Source organism: Arachis stenosperma, chromosome 9 (assembly GCF_014773155.1).
Source record: "Arachis stenosperma cultivar V10309 chromosome 9, arast.V10309.gnm1.PFL2, whole genome shotgun sequence".
NCBI classification, from domain to species: Eukaryota; Viridiplantae; Streptophyta; class Magnoliopsida; order Fabales; family Fabaceae; genus Arachis; species Arachis stenosperma.
In genome coordinates, this window is record NC_080385.1 from 3292241 (window position 1) to 3309126 (window position 16886).

The window sequence follows — 16886 nt, forward strand, 5'->3', positions numbered from 1 at the left end:
AATTATTATTTGTTATGGTCTAATTTGAGAACCAATGTTTTTTTTTATCCCAAAAAGAAGAGAGAGAGAGAGAAAAAAGAAGAAAATAATTTACTAAATGCTGATCAGAAATTTTCTATTTTTTTAATACTCTTGAAGCATCTTAACCTTAATTAATTATTCTAAAGTGAGGCATCAACACCATCCAGTGATGGAAGAGAGTGAGTTTAATTTGTGTCAATGTTAATTAATTAATTGGCTAAGCATGCATGTCTGCCTTCCCTGTCTTTAGCAAACTTTGACCCTCAAATTAGAACCTTAAATTAAGTAATTAACCATCCAATTAAACCCTCACATCTAATAACATAACATAGTAAAATAATGTTATACTAATATAATCATTAAAAAAATTGTTTCTTCCACAAATCTTAAACCCACATAATCTTATCTCATATATTTTTTTCTTTATCTATCAACAATTCAACATGCACCCCACGTTCAATGAACTCAGCACAAAAAAAGAAAATAAAACCAACTCAAACCCCATCAAATAATCACCTCCAACCCTTTTTTTCTCTCTTCACAAACTCTCAAAACTTCTAAAAGAACAAAATGCACCATTTCTTTTACAATAACTCCTATTTCATGAAGGAACAAAGTTCTTTCTGGTTTCTTTCTTCACCCTCCATGTTTTGTTCTTGCTTGAAAATATAACCATTACTCCTTGGAAGAAAGCCATAGATACAAAGAATTCTGTGTTAGACATCATTAGGAGATATATTTGTATATTATTCAAAAGAAGAAAAAAAGAAAGAAAGAAAGAAAAGATGGTGAAGGCATTGGAACAAGAACATGAAAGTTATAAATCCAAACTATTCCATTTCAAAGGAATGTTTGAGAACACAGGTAGGCATACAAAGAGTTTGAGCATTGAGAGTGCTAGCAAATTGGATGTTACTGAAGAAGATATAGCTTCATCAAAGAGTCAAGGATCAAAGCTCAATGAATTAGATAAAAACAAAAACAACAACAACAATAATAATAAGAGTCCTGCTGCTGCTCCAGCTAAGCCAAGGGTTATGAGCAAGGAAGAAATTGAACTCAAAGAACAAAAAGACAAGCTACTGCAGGGTAAGAAAAACATAACATATGCTATGCTTTAATTTGCTATGATTTGATTTACAGCATTTTGATTTAGAAGCACTTTTCATCATATTGTAATATGTTTGCTTTCATATGATATATGATTAACAACATGTTTCAGAAATGGAACAAATGAAGGAGAGATTTGCAAAGTTGCTATTGGGTGAAGATATGTCTGGTGGTGGAAAAGGTGTTTCATCTGCATTGGCCTTGTCAAATGCATTCACAAATCTTGCAGGTACTTTTAATTTTGACATTGTTTGAATTATGAGGACAAAAGATTTGTGTTCTTCCCTTTTTCTTTCTAAGATGATGATAGAAATGTTAGAAAAATTTTCTCATTTTTTTTCTTATTTCGAATGCAGCTTCGATTTTCGGAGAGCAGCGACGCCTAGAGCCGATGCCTCCAGAGAGGAAAGCAAAGTGGAAGAAAGAAATTGATTGGCTTCTATCAGTTACTGAGTACATTGTTGAAATGGTTCCTCAACAACAAAAGAACAAGGATGGCACAACCATGGAGGTTAATTAAATTGAATTGGATTAAATTAAAGCTGATTAGTCCTATATATGTTCCCTCTTATGATTGAAACTCATATTTGATTTGAATAGATCATGACGACGCGACAAAGAACTGATCTCCACATGAATATCCCTGCCTTAAAAAAGCTTGATACAATGCTTCTTGTAAGTAGTTTCAATTTGATTTAATTTGATTGTTGGTTAACTCAGACAACTAACATTCAATGGCTGAGCAGGAATGTTTAGATGGCTTCCAAGAGAAGCAAGAGTTCTATTATGTAAAGAAGGATGCTTCGGATGATTCGGAGAAAGATGGAGGAAAGAATGATGACAAGTGGTGGTTGCCTACACCTAAGGTTCCAGTAGATGGTTTATCTGAGGCATCAAGAAGGTTTCTGCAGTACCAAAAAGATAGTGTCAACCAAGTCCTCAAAGCAGCCATGGCCATAAATGCTCAAACTCTATCAGAAATGGAGATCCCTGAAAGCTACATTGATTCCCTACCCAAGGTAAGTTTGACATAAATATTAAAAAGTATTTAGACATTACTTTCATTTAGACAAAATAGTGCATTGATATAGTGATGTTATAGTTTCTTCTCAATCTTTTATTTTCTTCTTGTTTAGAATGGAAGATCAAGTCTAGGAGAATCGATCTACCGGAGCATTACAGTTGAATTTTTCGATCCGGACCAGTTCCTATCAACTGTGGACTTGTCATCAGAACACAAGATCCTTGATCTGAAGAACAGAATTGAGGCTTCAATGGTAATTTGGAGGAGGAAGATGAACCAAAAAGACTCCAAATCATCTTGGAGTTCTGCTGTGAGTCTGGAGAAAAGAGAACAATTTGAAGACAGAGCAGAAACCATCTTGCTTCTCATTAAGCATCGTTTCCCCGGAGCTCCTCAATCTGCATTGGATATAAGCAAAATCCAATTCAACAGGGTAAGGCCTAACTAAGAACAACTTTACTATTTACAATTTCTAAAAGAATCTAAAAGAATTGCACCCACAATCTAAATTTCTAATTAGCCTTTTGGCCTTATGATAAGACTAAATTCATGGAGGGGATCTCTTTTGCCATGGCAGGATGTGGGGCAAGCTTGTCTCGAAAGCTATTCAAGAATATTGGAGAGTTTGGCCTATACAGTGCTTTCAAGAATAGAAGATGTACAATATGCAGATCAACAAACTCAAAATCCTAGGAAGAGTAATGCTGCAAAGAGCTCAATTCCAAGGGCTCCAACAACTCCTAAAGATGATGCAGACAGTGGTTCGATGACTCTCTCGGATTTCATGGGTTGGAATGGTGGTGATCACAGTAATAAGGATCCTTTCGCGGCTACAGACGACTTCTACAAGGATATTGACAATGGAAAAGGCCAGAAGCTTCCAAATGTAACAACTGATAAGAAGGTTTCCTATCTTGATTCCTTGGGAGGTATGAGAAGTCCAACTTCGCGCCATTAATGCCGCGAAATGAAGGACTATTAGTATGACAACTGATGAAACTGGTTCCGAAATAGGGAAGCAGGGAAAGCAAGGTAGAAGAGTATATCTATCTATATATATTTATAAATATATAAAGTCTTCAAGAAGAACAATTAGGCCTCCATTGAGGGTGTTCTTCAAAGACTTGATTGATTATTATTTGATAACTATTAATTTTATCTTTCAATTTGTACATAGAAGTGAATATATACAAAAGCTGAATGTTTGTAACATATTGTATCCTCAGTGTAGGAAGGATTTGTAGTCATGCAGCTGCAAAGATGAATTCAAAGAATTCTCATTGTATATGTACTATTACAAAAGAAAAACTTGTTATTTATTAACTAAATAGCTTCTAAAAATTATGGAATGAAAACCATTGTTCTAAATATATTTGATTCCATTGTTTCTCTGATATTGGTTTGTGGATATTTAGGTCTTAACTAGAAAACCAAAGCAATGCATGAGGCTGATGAAAGTAAAAATTAAACATGTTTGAATATTAATAAGAGGATGTAGTAGTCATCAGTCATCACACTTTACATATTATGAAAAAGCAAGAAACATGGAAAATGTGGTAGCAAATTAGATCTTGCCACGTGGACCAAGCTTTGGTGGGAGTTGTGGGCCCTTCTTGATTGGGAGAATGTCACCTGAAGCAGTGGCACTGAAGTATGCAAGTGTTGAACCACCTCCCAAGATCAAGAACTTGAGCAACAATCCCCTCTTTGTGAATGGAGCAGCAAATGTCTCAAAGAACTTGCTCTGCAAATCCATTTTCAATGAATTAGTTGTATACATACTTGTGCCACAAGAAAAATAGAAATTTGAGACCATTATTCAAAATCGTAATATCAAAATATTTTAAATAGATCAGTGATCAACAACCATTATTTCTGAATAATTACATGTGTTGTTTTGCACATTTTTGTTATATATTATTTCGTATTTCAAAATGTATTCTATACGGATAACCGGTTTGATAGCTAACTTTTTGTGTAAACAAGTAGATAATTTTCAATGCAGCTAGAAAAGATGGAGATGACACAGATGATGAGATGAACCTGAAGAGGGTTGTAAGGTGAAGGTGCATCTGAACCATACAAATCCCACTGCCCTGTAGTGTTGCCAATGTCCTCCAAATCAAAGTACACACTCTTGTCACCATACTTTGCTACCACAGCACCACTCCTGTTAATGTTAATGTCATACTCTATTAGCATTCATTCAATGTTGAAAAAAAAAATGAAAGAGCCAAGAATTTGAAAGAAAATTTAAGGAGGAAAAAAAAATCAGTTTTCAGTTTTTAACTATATAAAATAGTTGAATTATAAGGGAAAAAAAACCCACCATAAGTAGAATACTAGTGTATATACACTAGTGGCAGAAACTATGTAGCTAACCAACTATAAATTACTTGTTAGTCTCAATTATACTAATTAAAAACTAATCATCCTTAAGGGTCATTCTTCTTTCTCTTCTAGAAAGAAAAGAAAATGAGTCCATGTTGAATTGTTGATACTTATATACTCATCAAGTCAAATTTCAACATGTGCAATAATATATAATTTTTTCTTTATAAAAAAAGTATGGTAGTTACCTGAATTTCTTGGATTTTAAAGTTTGGTGAGAGGATTTGAAAGAGAGCTTAGTTCCATTAAGGGAACTTCCAGCAAGTCCATTGACTGCAGCTGGTTGAACAGCAGCTAAGGTTGCCAGGGAAGCCATGAATATGTGTTCTGTTTCACTCTGTAACTAACTTCACTTAGATTTTGTGTCAGGTAGCAAAATTGTTCATAGATGTTTTGGTTTTTGATCTGTTGATTGGATCTAATATTGCCACGTGGCAAGCTACATTTACTTGTGCATATTTGGGATGCTCATTTATGAGGTGACATGTGGCTTGAAGATAGATAAGGTTATCCAGTTTCTAAAAACTCTTGTGGTCCACAGTAACATTTGGCTGATTCCAACATAGGATCTATGGAGGATTTTTATGTAAAGCTTACAACAATTTTGTCTAATAATTTCATAGTTGCCTATGTATAGTTTTCTCCCCTCCCTTTTGCCACTCTTCATATGGGTTTTTCCCCACACAATTTAAGTTTCCTATTAAAATTATTTGGCTTAATTTTAATTTATAAATGAAAAATTAAAAAATATTATTCCATTTTAGCGTTTATTTATGCTTAATCCTTTAATGTATCTATAAATAACGTCAAATAATTTTACTTAAAACTTATTAATGAATTATTGTACTTACAAAATGAGATTCAAATTTATGATACTTGTTAAATAAAAAAATAAACTAACTATTTGACCAAATCAAATTATTTAATTTGTTTTTAAGTGATATAATACTTAATTTTTTATTATTGTTAAATTTCTTTTTATTTTTTTGGTGGTAGAATTATTGTTGAATTTCACTCTATCATTGTTTGAAATTAAAAAAAAAAATTGAGAACAACTTCCATATCATGGGCTTGTCTTTTAAAAAGTTTTTGTGAACTCATGTACTTGGACTTTCATTTAACCTTTAAGCCAAAAACTCTAAATATGTTGCACCTGGGTTGGGTTAGCGTTTGAAGTATTGAATATGAATTTTTTAGTGTTGTACGCGTGAGTGTGTGGTGTGGGTGTGTGGTGTGAAACATCTAATTTTACTGCTTGATCTAAGCCTTTGCTGCAGCCAGCATACATAAGACAGATTTCAAACCCAACACTTGGTTAAAAAGAAAGGACAGGTGAGCTGACTAATTGATTAGCCTAAATTTTTTTTTTTTTGTTTTTCACGGTATCTCCTAACTTGACAGGTCAAGAACTAATCCGTTGCAGTACTGAACTCCATTTAAGGGTTTGCCGCTGGCCAATGGGTTGCTGCATGCACAAGACGGGATTCGATTAGCCTAAATTTATTATCATAAAACCATATTAAGGGTGTCCACCTTCACAAAGATCAGGCCCATAAATAAGCCCAAATAATGAAAGAGTTTCTCAAATATATTCCCAAAAATATAAGAAAGGGCTTGCTGGATGACCAACCGAAAAGGGATAAGAGTTTGTCAATTCCAAGTAAAAAAAAAAAAAGAAAAAAAGCAGTTTGTCAATTATTCAATTTATTTTTTATTTCAGTTTCGGGTGCTGGGAAATGACGAATCTTGTGTGATTCAATGATCAATATTCTATACAAATGAAATGAAATGCCGTTGGTGTCACAAAAAATTTCAAGTGAGTAAAGATGAAATCATTAACAATATGCGTGGTTTCATCTCCGATGTAGAGAGTTCTCTGCGTTTTAGGTCGGTACACATCTAAGGTGGACGTTTAGGAAGGGTGCATGTGCTCCTCTCTGTTTTTGTTATCAGCTGTCTTTTTTCGGGATTCCTTCATGTAAGCTCCTTTTTTCACAAATTTAATTGATCTGGTAATCATCAAATCAAACCCTAGCCCCTTTGTCTTCATTTCCTAATTTCCTTTCCTATGCCCTACCAAACATTGTCTACAGCTTCTGTTTCGTCCGTCGCAGGTTAGGGATTTTCTCATAGAGTCTCAAATTGAAAATCTGCAATCAATCAATCAGGTACACTCTTATGGTCCCTTTAGTTTCAAACCTGTTTTTCACTTCATCATTTTTCTTTTCCTTCATTGTGTATATCCTTGTGATCAAATTTTGTGTCTCATCCAGGTTTTACTGTCTAGGGTTTATGAATCTGCTAATTTGTGAATTGTCTATCTGGGTTTGTATGTTTCTGGGTTCATATTCTTTTTTACATTCTTTGGAAGTTGATGTTAATTTGAATATGGTCTACGAATTGGATTCCTCTTCTTCATTTCATTGTTTGCGATTTGGCGTTAATTTGATTATCATTTCTCCTTTTGCTAGCTGTTGAATTTTTTGTTGCATGTGGTTTGTCTATTTTATCAATTTTTTGGATTTTAGATTAAATTTCTACTTATATTTTCTTATATTTATGGATTATGGGTTTGGTTTTGTAAATCATTGTCTAGGTATGGAGTTTCTACCTAATCTACTTCCTCAGTGGTGATGTGATTGGTAGAGTTTTTCCAGCAAAGTGAGTTTATAGATCCACTCTCTCCTATTCGAGTTTTGCATTCCCATTTCCATTCTCATTCAATAATCTATTTGAATTGCTTGTTATATTATTTAATTTCATTTTTGTATTTTTTTAATAAAAACTATTTTATATTTTATCTCTTGCATTTCATAGACATAAAGTTGTTTGTGAATTTAATAGCTTTATTGAGAAAGGAATGAGTGTTGTGACACCAAGATAGCATTACAGTCATGTTTGTCTAACTAGCAAGTTTTCTCTTTCAAAGAGAAATCCATGTAGCAGGTTATCTTCCATTGAAAATATCTTCTGCACACGTAATGATGTTCTGTCATATATTCTTTACTGAAAATGTGAGAATCCTTATCAACGTATGAGGTTTTTATTTAATCTATTTCATGAGTGGTGATGTGATTGACAGAAATTGATTGATAGTTTTTTGGTCATTTCTTTGCATTTTGATGAAACCTTTGGTTAATCAACTCAATTGCATTTTATTTTTTTATTGGTTATGAATCCAATTTTTTTTTTGTTCATATTCAAGAAAGCCCTTAACTTCACATAAAGTGAATTGCTGGTTGCATGTGGCTTGTGTGAATCATTATCAAAGTATGGAATTTGTACCTAATCTATTATATGAGTGGTGATGTGATTGAAAGAAATTGATTGATAGCTTCTTGGTCATTTATTTATATTTTCATTTGATAAAATCTTTAGTTATTCAACTTAATTGTATTTCATTTTTTTTTATTGTTTATGTGAAAATTATTTTATATTTCAGCTGTTGCATAGACATAAAGCTATTTGCGCTGCATTTAATAGCTTCATTGAGAAAAGAATGGGCTTTCTGACACTAAGATGGCATCACGGTACTGTTTGTCTAACTAGCAAATCCCCTCCTTCAAAGAAAAATCCATGGAGCAGGTTATCTTCCCTTGAAAATGTCTTCTGCACACCTAATCATGTTCTACCATATATTCTTCATTGAAAATGTGGGAATCCTTATCAAAGTATGGGGTTTCTATCTAATCTATTTCATGAGTGGTGATGTGATTGACAGGAATTGATTGATAGGTTCTTGGTCATTTCTTTGCATTTTGATAAAACCTTTGGTTAAGTCAACTCAATTGCATTTTTTTTAATTGGTTATGTAAAAACTGTTGTATGTTTCACCTCTTACATAGAACTACAATTGTTTGGCCTGAATTTAAGAGCTTTATTGAGAAAGGAACGGGCTTGTGCCACTAAAATGACATCACGATACTGTTTGTCTAACTAGCAAATTCCTTCTTCCTAAGAAAAATCCATCCAGCAAGTTATCTTCCCTTGAAAATGTCCTCTAGACACATAATCATATTGTGCCATATATTCTTTACTGTAAATGTGGGAATCATTATCAAAGTATGAGGTTTCTATCTAATCTATTTCATGAGTGTCGATGTGATTGACAGGATTTTATTGATGTGTGCTTATAATTTTTTTCACATTCATTTGCTGTTTAGAACCAATGGTTACCTAATACATTTACCAACTCTCATTGCCATGAGTAGAATCAGTATTTGGGGTAGTTGATGATTGCCTTCCTTATGTTCTAATGTTATGTAGGTGCACTGTATTAAGTATTGTGCGATATCTTCTTTTTTGGTCCCTATTCCTTGAATTTTTCAAACTTTGATTGGTTTTTTTGTATTTTTTTATCAGATTTTCATCGTGTGATTAGTTCTCTCTGTGCCATTGAATGGAGATGCATATGGATTGAGATTTTCTTTTCCCTTCATTTCCATGTTCAATTTGATTTCAAAAAGGTGAATCTTGTGCCCTGAATTTTGTCTATAAAAGGATGGTTGGTGAACCACATTCAATACACAGGCATTCTGCTGTCTTCTATTTTCTCCTAGGCTGTGTTTATTCCATATTTTTTGTGTTTATATCTTCATCTATTTGATATGATTTCTAAGATGCATCCTCCTAGAGAGGCTTGGAGGCTGAAAGTTAGGGTTATAAGTCTTTGGGTTGTGCCCTCTTTTGGTAACTCCTTGATGAGCATGTTAGTCCCTATTAGCTATTGTTTTAAATATGGTGTTAGTTGTTCTTTTTAAGTTTTCAACTTAAAATTATGTTTTTTACTAATATGATTTTGTTTTTTTGTTGCATTTCCAGTGTGAAAAAATTCAAGTTACAGTTAAGAAACAACTTCTTAATATGTTTAGGGATCATATAATTGAAGGTCAAGTTTATAGAATGGCATACTTTACTGATGTGTCAAATCATGGTAGTTATAGAGTAACTTCTCATGAATTCAAATTGATTTTCCTTCATCGAACCACTGTTGTAGCTGTTGATGAAGATGTTATCTCAAAGACTTGTTTCAACATGTTTTCTTTTTCTGACCTACTGAACATGACCAAAATTATGATTTTTTGCTTGGTATGTATATCATTGTGCTATTCTTTTATTCAAGTTTTTTTTAACGAATTGTTTAAATATTTAATAGGTTGTGTTTATTTGGAATTGTTTAAATATTTAATAGGTTGTGTTTATTTGGAACAGATGTCACTGGTCTTTTAACCTCGGTGAGAGAAGAGAAAGAATATGCAAAAGATGGGAAAATCGTGAAAATAATTGTGCTAGAATTCAGTTCAAAAGAGTATGTTGATTCAGTCATTTATGGTGGTTTTCTTTTATCTTTGAATCATCTGTTTTTCTATTTTTTGTTTCATTCTTTTTCATCTTTTGAGTTTCAGTCTTACAATGCGTTGTGCATTATTTGGGGACTATGTTAATCAAGTAAATCATTTCCTAGCCTCTGCCTATGTGGAGCAACTTGTTGTTGTTATTAAACTTGCGAAAGTCAAGTTCTTTAGAGGTACATTGTTTAATTTCTGTACATTTTCTTATTGCTACTCTAAGTGTTATCTCCCATGAACTTTGTTATACTCTTTTGGTATTGCTGTGTAGGTCAAGTAGGTCTCCAAAATGTGATGTATGCCACTCAAATGTTATTTAATCCTGATCTTTTTGAAGTTGTTGAATTCAGGCAGAGGTTAGCATGGTTTATTTTGCTGTTTTTGTTTCTATTCTTGAGATACAGCCAATCTAGAGTAATAAGGACATGTATTTGCATCATTTTTTTGTTAGTATAATTGAGCAAGGTGTCAATGGTATCCAGTAACTGTTTATTGCAGATGAGGATAAAGTTGTTTTCTTGGAAAACGATTTCATGCGCTTAACTAGAAGATGCACTATTGAAGAGCTCCAAGATAATAATGAGGTTGGCATTTATTGAGTTAGTTTATTTTATACACCAATGAACAAAGAAATAAAAAACAAAAAATAATTTTCAAATCTGTTCTTTTATGAATATTGTTAACAAAATTTAAAATGTTCATTGTCTAGGAGGGTTCTTTTATCATTTTCGATACAATCAAAGGTATTGTTGAAGATGAAAGTTGGTGGTATTATGTTTGTGTGTGTGGAAAGGATATTTATCCCCAAAATGGTGTATACTACTGTGATTTCTGTGTGAAGCATATAACTAATGTCACTCCGAGGTAAAAAAATTTTGTTCAAAATATTTTTTTATTTTGTGTTATGGATCTTTTATAAGAATAATGTTTTATGTTATTATTCATTTTGAAAATTTTTTTTATTATGCAAATTTAAAATTAAAATAACACTTGAAGATCATAGTAGGAAGGGTATTTTTGTTTTCTTTGATCGTGAAGCATCTTATTTGTTTAAGAAATCATGCACTAACCTGTTTACTGAGGTTAAAAAAGATGCAAGTGTATGTTCTTAGTTTTTTTTTTTTGTTGTTCACTTTATGTGGTTCATTTTTTATAGCTATATTCTTTATTTTGGTTGATATGCGTTACTCAATCTGTGTATTTCTTATCTATTACCTTGAAAATAGCTTATATGTGGGGATACTTATCCTCTCATATTCCAAGGGCTCATTGAAAAAAAATTATTGCTGAAGGTTGATACCAAAGGTGTTGGACTTGATAAATTTTTTGGCACTTTTCGAGTTAGGAGAGTATGTGATGATCTCACCATTATTGCTATGTTTGAACTTCCTGATTATGATACTGATGATAAGTCTACTCCAAAGAAAGTTACATATACATATAAGTATTTTTAGATTGTGTAAATTCATGCTTTTTTATTTTTTGTATTGTGCTGTGGTCAATTTTTCTTATGTTCTTTTTTATTTTTTAACTCTTATGCTATATGAATAGGAGTCTGAGTTAAAAAATTTGTGCCATGTGAAAAACAGGATACTGATATTAAGAAGGAGTCATCAAGCATTTTTATCAAAAGTGACAATGTTGTTGCGGAGTCTTCTGGGATTTTATCTAAATCCCTAGTTCTTATAGATTTTCTGGCTGAAAAATAGTTTGATGTTTCTGAAGGGATTGAGGTTACTGTTTTAATTAATGATGAAAATGGAAAAGTTGAGAAAATACCTGAGAATGAGAAAATACCCGAGAGTAATACCCTTAGTGATGACTTTCTTCTAAACTGGATATATTGCTTAGCTCACCAGTAAAAGAAACTCAGGTGCTATTATATAATACTTTTTTTCCTTTCCTATGTATGCCGTTTCTAAATGGATTTTTATTGATTGAGTCATTTTCATACCTTTTGTTAATTCCTGTGTCATAGGAGGTGTTCTTCCAAGTTCTAAATGCATGTTCACACTATGGAGAGATGGTTATTGATGAAGACCATTAGCCGCCTCATCAAATTGGGGATTCAAATTCCTCTTGCCCTTGGAAGTGACAACATGATCTTCACGAATAACCTTCTCTCTATAGTGGAAACATGCATTTAGAACTTGGGAGAACACCTCCTATAACATAGGAATTAACAAAAGGTATGAAAATGACTCAATCAATGAAAAATCCATTTAGAAACGGCACACATAAGAAAGGAAACAAAGTATTATATAATAGCACCTGAGTTTTTTTCACTGGTGAGCTAAGCAATATATCTAGTTCAGAAGAAAAGTCATCTCTAAAGGTATCATTCTTGGGTGTTTTCTCAACTTTTTCATTTTCACCATTAATTAAAGCAACAACCTCAATCCCTCCATAAACATCACGTTGTTTTTCAGCCAGAAAATCTATAAGAACTGGGGATTTAGATAAAATCCCAGAAGGCTCAACAGCAACATTGTCACTTTTGATAGAAGTGCTTGATGACTCATTCTTAATATCAGTATCCCTTTTTTACATGGCACAAATTTTTTTAATTCAGACTCCTATTCATATAGCATAAGAGTTAAAAAATAAAAAAGAATATAAGAAAAGTTTACCACAGCACAATACAAAAAAAACATGAATTTATACAATCTAAAAATACTTATATGTATATGTAACCTTTTTTAGAGTAGACTCATCATCAGCATCATAATCAGAAAGTTCAAACATAGTAATAATGGTTGGATCATCACATACTCTCCTAACTCGGAAAATGCCAAAAAATTTATCAAGTCCGACACCTTTGATATCAACCTTCAGCAGCAAATTTTTTCTAATGAGCGCTTGGAATATGGGAGGATAAGTATCCTCATATATAAGCTATTTTTAAGGTAATAGATAAGAAATACACAAATTGAGTAACACATATAAACTAAAATAAAGAATATAGCTATAAAAAAAATGAACCATATAAAGTGAACAACATAGAAAAGAAAACTAAGAACATACACTTGCATTTTTTTGAACCTCAATAAACAGGTCAGCACATGATTTCTTAAACAAATAAGATGCTTCACGATCAAAGAGAACGAAAATACCCTCCCCACTATGATCTTCAAGTGTTATTTTAATTTTAAATCTGCATAATAAAAAATGTTTCAAAATGAATAATAACATGAAACATTATTCTTATAAAAGATCTACAACACAAAATGAAAAAACATTTTAAACAAATTTTTTTTTACCTCGGAGTGACATTAGTTATATGCTTCACACAGAAATCACAGTAGTATGCACCATTTTGAGGATAGATATCCTTTTCACACACAAGCAAAATACTACCAACTTTCATCTTCAACAATACCTCTAATTGTACCGAAAATGATAAAAGAACCCTCCTAGGCAAGGGACATTTTAAAATTTGTTAACAATATGCATAAAAGAACATATTTGAAATTTGTTTTTTTTTTTTCATGTTCATTGGTGTATAAAATAAACACAACTCAATAAATGCCAACCTCATTGTTATCTTGAAGCTCTTTAATAGTGCGTCTTCTAGTTAAGCGCATGAAATTATCTTTTAAAGAAACAACTTTACCCTCATTTGCAATAAACAATGGCTGGGTACCTTTGACACCTTGCTCAATCATACTAACAAAAAAATGATGCAAATACATGTACTTATTACTCTAGATTGGTTGTATCTCAATAATAGAAACAAAAATAGCAAAATAAACCATGCTAACCTCCGCCTGAATTCAACAACTTCAGAAAGATCAGGATTAAATAACATTTGAATGGCATACATCACATTTTGGAGACCTACTTGACCTACACAGCAATACCGAAAGAGTCAAGCAAAGTTCATGGGAGACAACACTTAGAGTAGCAATAAGAAAATGTACAGAAATTAAACAATGTACCCCTAAAGAACTTGACTTTCGCAAGTTGCAAGGTAGTCAAATCGCGCTTCAACTCGTGAAACGCACGATTTCACGTTTTTGCATCTTCTCTCCGTGTCGGTTTCGCTTCTCGTCCAGAATTCACCTGCATCTTATAGAATCGCCGCGTAAAAACGCAGAGCCGCCAGAATCGCCAATTTTGCTGCGATGTTGCGTTCAAGATGGAAGAAGCTCTTTTTTTGGCCCTGATTGCAGCCCAATCCAACCCAATGGCCCAATCTAAATAGAAGACTATGGAAGATGGGGAGCCCTAGCAGACTAGCAGTAAATTCCCTAATCTCTTAACCTTCCTCATCACTTTACAGTTTATCTCCATGGAAAAAATTGCAAATTTTCACATTTCTCAAGTCTCTCAATCTCTGACTCTATCTCTCTATCCCTCTGAAGTTTAAATTACGCGCGACCAAAATCTCCAATTTGGAGTGTCACCGACTCGCCGTAAGGTTTGCTATCGTTACTGTCGAATCAGACTGGTGGTGGCTAGGCTATGTGAGCGTCACTTTGCGATCATGATTTACGAGATTCTATGGCTCTACCTCTTTGCCTCTGGTTCTATGACTCTACCTCTCTTGCTCTAGAATTTGGATTGCAGTTGCTCTTCTCCTCTCCTTCACTGGTAGTTCAGGTAAGTTAAAAGCTCTTTTTTAAATTTTATCCTATTCAATGCTCAATCTATTGTTATGCTTGTTTATTATTGATTATGTTGCAGGTTGAATTGATATTACCTATTTTTGTTGGCTTATCAATTATATTGCAGATTGATTATATTGTTCAGTTTGAAATATGGTTTTATGCGAATTATAGTAGGTTTTCAAATTAAGGTTAACTTATGTGTTCATGTTTATTCCAAGCATGTATTTCATAAGTATGCTGTATGTATATTATATAGCTTTCGTATTGTTTATTGATTTTTCTTCTTTGAGATATGCAATTTTAATTATTTAGTAATCTAAAGATATTATTATTGTATGTTGCTTTTTGCTTTATCTATGAAATAATCTTTGAATTCCTTTTTGTTTAGTTAGTTTATTTTAGATATGGAACATGAAACTCCTATTGTGAAAGTCAAGACTCATTTTTTCCTTAATATGCCTCGGTTATTTTTTAGTTAAGGATAGTTCAATCATCTTTATTTTGCATTAAAGAATGAAGTCCAATTTAGTATTTCTTGTTAAAGGTGCAATTCCATTAAGAGAAATTCTGCTGTTAGGATAGAGTTTTCTATCAAGTATCAACACATAAAAGATATGAGGTGTAAAATTTAAAAGATACTATGTGAATTAAAAAGAAATAGTATAACCTGTAAACTAAAAGAGAAGCAATTCTGCCCAGATAGAGGTTTAGAATTCAAATTGTGTTTTATTGAAAGAAAAATAAGAAACAGATAAGAAAAGTACTCCATAGAAAACTTTGAGTACTTAATCTAAAACCTTCCGTTGCACACTTACATCAACAGATAAAAAGTGAGAGGTGATAAGATATTGTTCTATTTTGTTTTTCTATATTTTGTTGAATTACTTAAAATGCTTTATTGAATTTTTTTTGTTGAATTTCTTTTAACTGAATGATTAAATTGTTGTTGTGGCATTGAAGACAATTCTTAAATTTTTGTTATGCTAATATTTTTTGTTTAATTTGGATTGTTGAACTTTATTGTTGAACTTTAGAGAAAAATTTACTTTGCTCTAGTTTGTTCTGAATTACTTGAAATTCTTTATTGAATATTTTTGTTGAATTTATTTTAATTGAATGATTGAATTGTTGTTATGGCATTGAAGACAATTCTTGAATTTTTGTTATACTAATAGTTTTTGTTCAGATTGAATTGTTGATCTTTGTTGTTGAACTTGGATGGTTGTAATTGGAATTAAACATAATTTTATAATTTTTGTTAAATTGTTAAATTTTTTATGTGATATTGAACTGATTTGTTAAATATTTGTTGTTTATTTTTTTTAATAGAAATGGAGGCAAATCAAGTTGAGTGCAATGAAAATCCGACTAACAATCTAACTTCTCAGGCCTATAAATTCGTGAGTTGTGAATTTGTGTTTTAATTTGTGAGTTGAGTTGTGTATTTGTGTTATGACTTATGAATTGTGACTTTTAACTTGTTATGGTATAATATTAGTTATAGTCTTTTAGGTAATTAGGTTTATTTGATATTTATTTTATTATTGGTAAAATAAATTTTTGCTATCAAAGTTTTCATAATTTTTATATTTTACGAGTCACGTTCACGTTCTGTCTTACAATTCAACGAATTACGATTCTAAATTAGGTTAGCGAATCGAGATAAAAACTACGAGTTTACTACCTTGGCAAGTTGAATGACAACAACAAGCTGCTCCACATAGCCAGAGACTAGGAAATGATTTACTTGATTAACATAGTCCCCAAACAATGCACAACGCATTATAAGACTGAAACTCAAAAGATGAAAAAGAATGAAACAGAAGAAAAAAGATCATTCAAAGATAAAAAGAAACCACCATAAATGACTGAATCAACATACTTTTTTGAAGTTAATTTCAGCACGATCATTTTCACGATTTTTTCCTCTTTTGCATATTCTTTCTCTTCTCCCATCGAAGTTAAAAGATCAATGACGTCTGTTCCAAATAAATACAACCTATTAAATTTTCAAACAATTCGTTACAAAAACTTGAATAAAAGAATAGCACAATAATATACATACCAACCAAAAAATCATAATCTTGGGTCATGTTTAGCAGGTCAGAAAAAGAAAACATGTTGAAACAAGTTTTTGAGATAACATCTTCATCAACAGCTACAACAGTGGTTCGATGAAGAAAAACCAATTTGAATTTATGAGAAGTTGTTCTATAACTACCATGATTTGACACAACAGTAAAGTATACCATTTTATAAACTTGACCTTCAACTATATGATCCCTAAACTTATTAAGAAGTTTTTTAACTGTAGCTTGAATTTTTTCACACTGAAAATGCAACAAAAAAACAAAATCAGGGTTTACCTTCTATGTGATTGAT

General features: G+C 32.1%; 4 protein-coding genes across 4 annotated transcripts; 2 read left to right on the forward strand and 2 right to left on the reverse strand.

Moving 5' to 3' along the window:
- Positions 1–648: 648 nt before the first annotated feature.
- Positions 649–3182, forward strand: LOC130951183 (rop guanine nucleotide exchange factor 12-like). Its single transcript, XM_057879816.1, has 7 exons — positions 649–1110; positions 1244–1360; positions 1488–1642; positions 1732–1806; positions 1878–2150; positions 2268–2588; positions 2733–3182. The coding sequence occupies exons 1-7, from the start codon at positions 807–809 to the stop codon at positions 3111–3113; spliced, it is 1626 nt and encodes a 541-aa protein (XP_057735799.1). The 5' UTR covers positions 649–806; the 3' UTR covers positions 3114–3182.
- A 425-nt stretch (positions 3183–3607) lies between these two features.
- LOC130951182 (photosystem I reaction center subunit VI-2, chloroplastic-like) lies at positions 3608–4993 on the reverse strand. Its single transcript, XM_057879815.1, has 3 exons — positions 4735–4993; positions 4199–4325; positions 3608–3899 (listed from the first exon to the last, which is right to left on the reverse strand). The coding sequence occupies exons 1-3, from the start codon at positions 4860–4862 to the stop codon at positions 3720–3722; spliced, it is 435 nt and encodes a 144-aa protein (XP_057735798.1). The 5' UTR covers positions 4863–4993; the 3' UTR covers positions 3608–3719.
- Positions 4994–6278: 1285 nt separating this feature from the next.
- LOC130948855 (uncharacterized) lies at positions 6279–16780 on the forward strand. The gene is made up of 10 exons (XM_057877730.1): positions 6279–6524; positions 6640–6714; positions 7143–7207; positions 7989–8131; positions 8909–9572; positions 9758–9854; positions 9952–10073; positions 10166–14135; positions 14259–14496; positions 15834–16780. The coding sequence occupies exons 5-8, from the start codon at positions 9410–9412 to the stop codon at positions 10348–10350; spliced, it is 567 nt and encodes a 188-aa protein (XP_057733713.1). The 5' UTR covers positions 6279–6524; positions 6640–6714; positions 7143–7207; positions 7989–8131; positions 8909–9409; the 3' UTR covers positions 10351–14135; positions 14259–14496; positions 15834–16780.
- Positions 11922–16756, reverse strand: LOC130948856 (uncharacterized). The gene is made up of 11 exons (XM_057877731.1): positions 16570–16756; positions 16387–16483; positions 16189–16294; positions 16125–16143; positions 13656–13740; positions 13428–13560; positions 13155–13225; positions 12919–13048; positions 12572–12789; positions 12166–12433; positions 11922–12059 (listed from the first exon to the last, which is right to left on the reverse strand). Exons 1-11 carry the CDS (start codon positions 16754–16756, stop codon positions 11922–11924), a joined length of 1452 nt encoding a protein of 483 aa, XP_057733714.1.
- Positions 16781–16886: the final 106 nt, after the last annotated feature.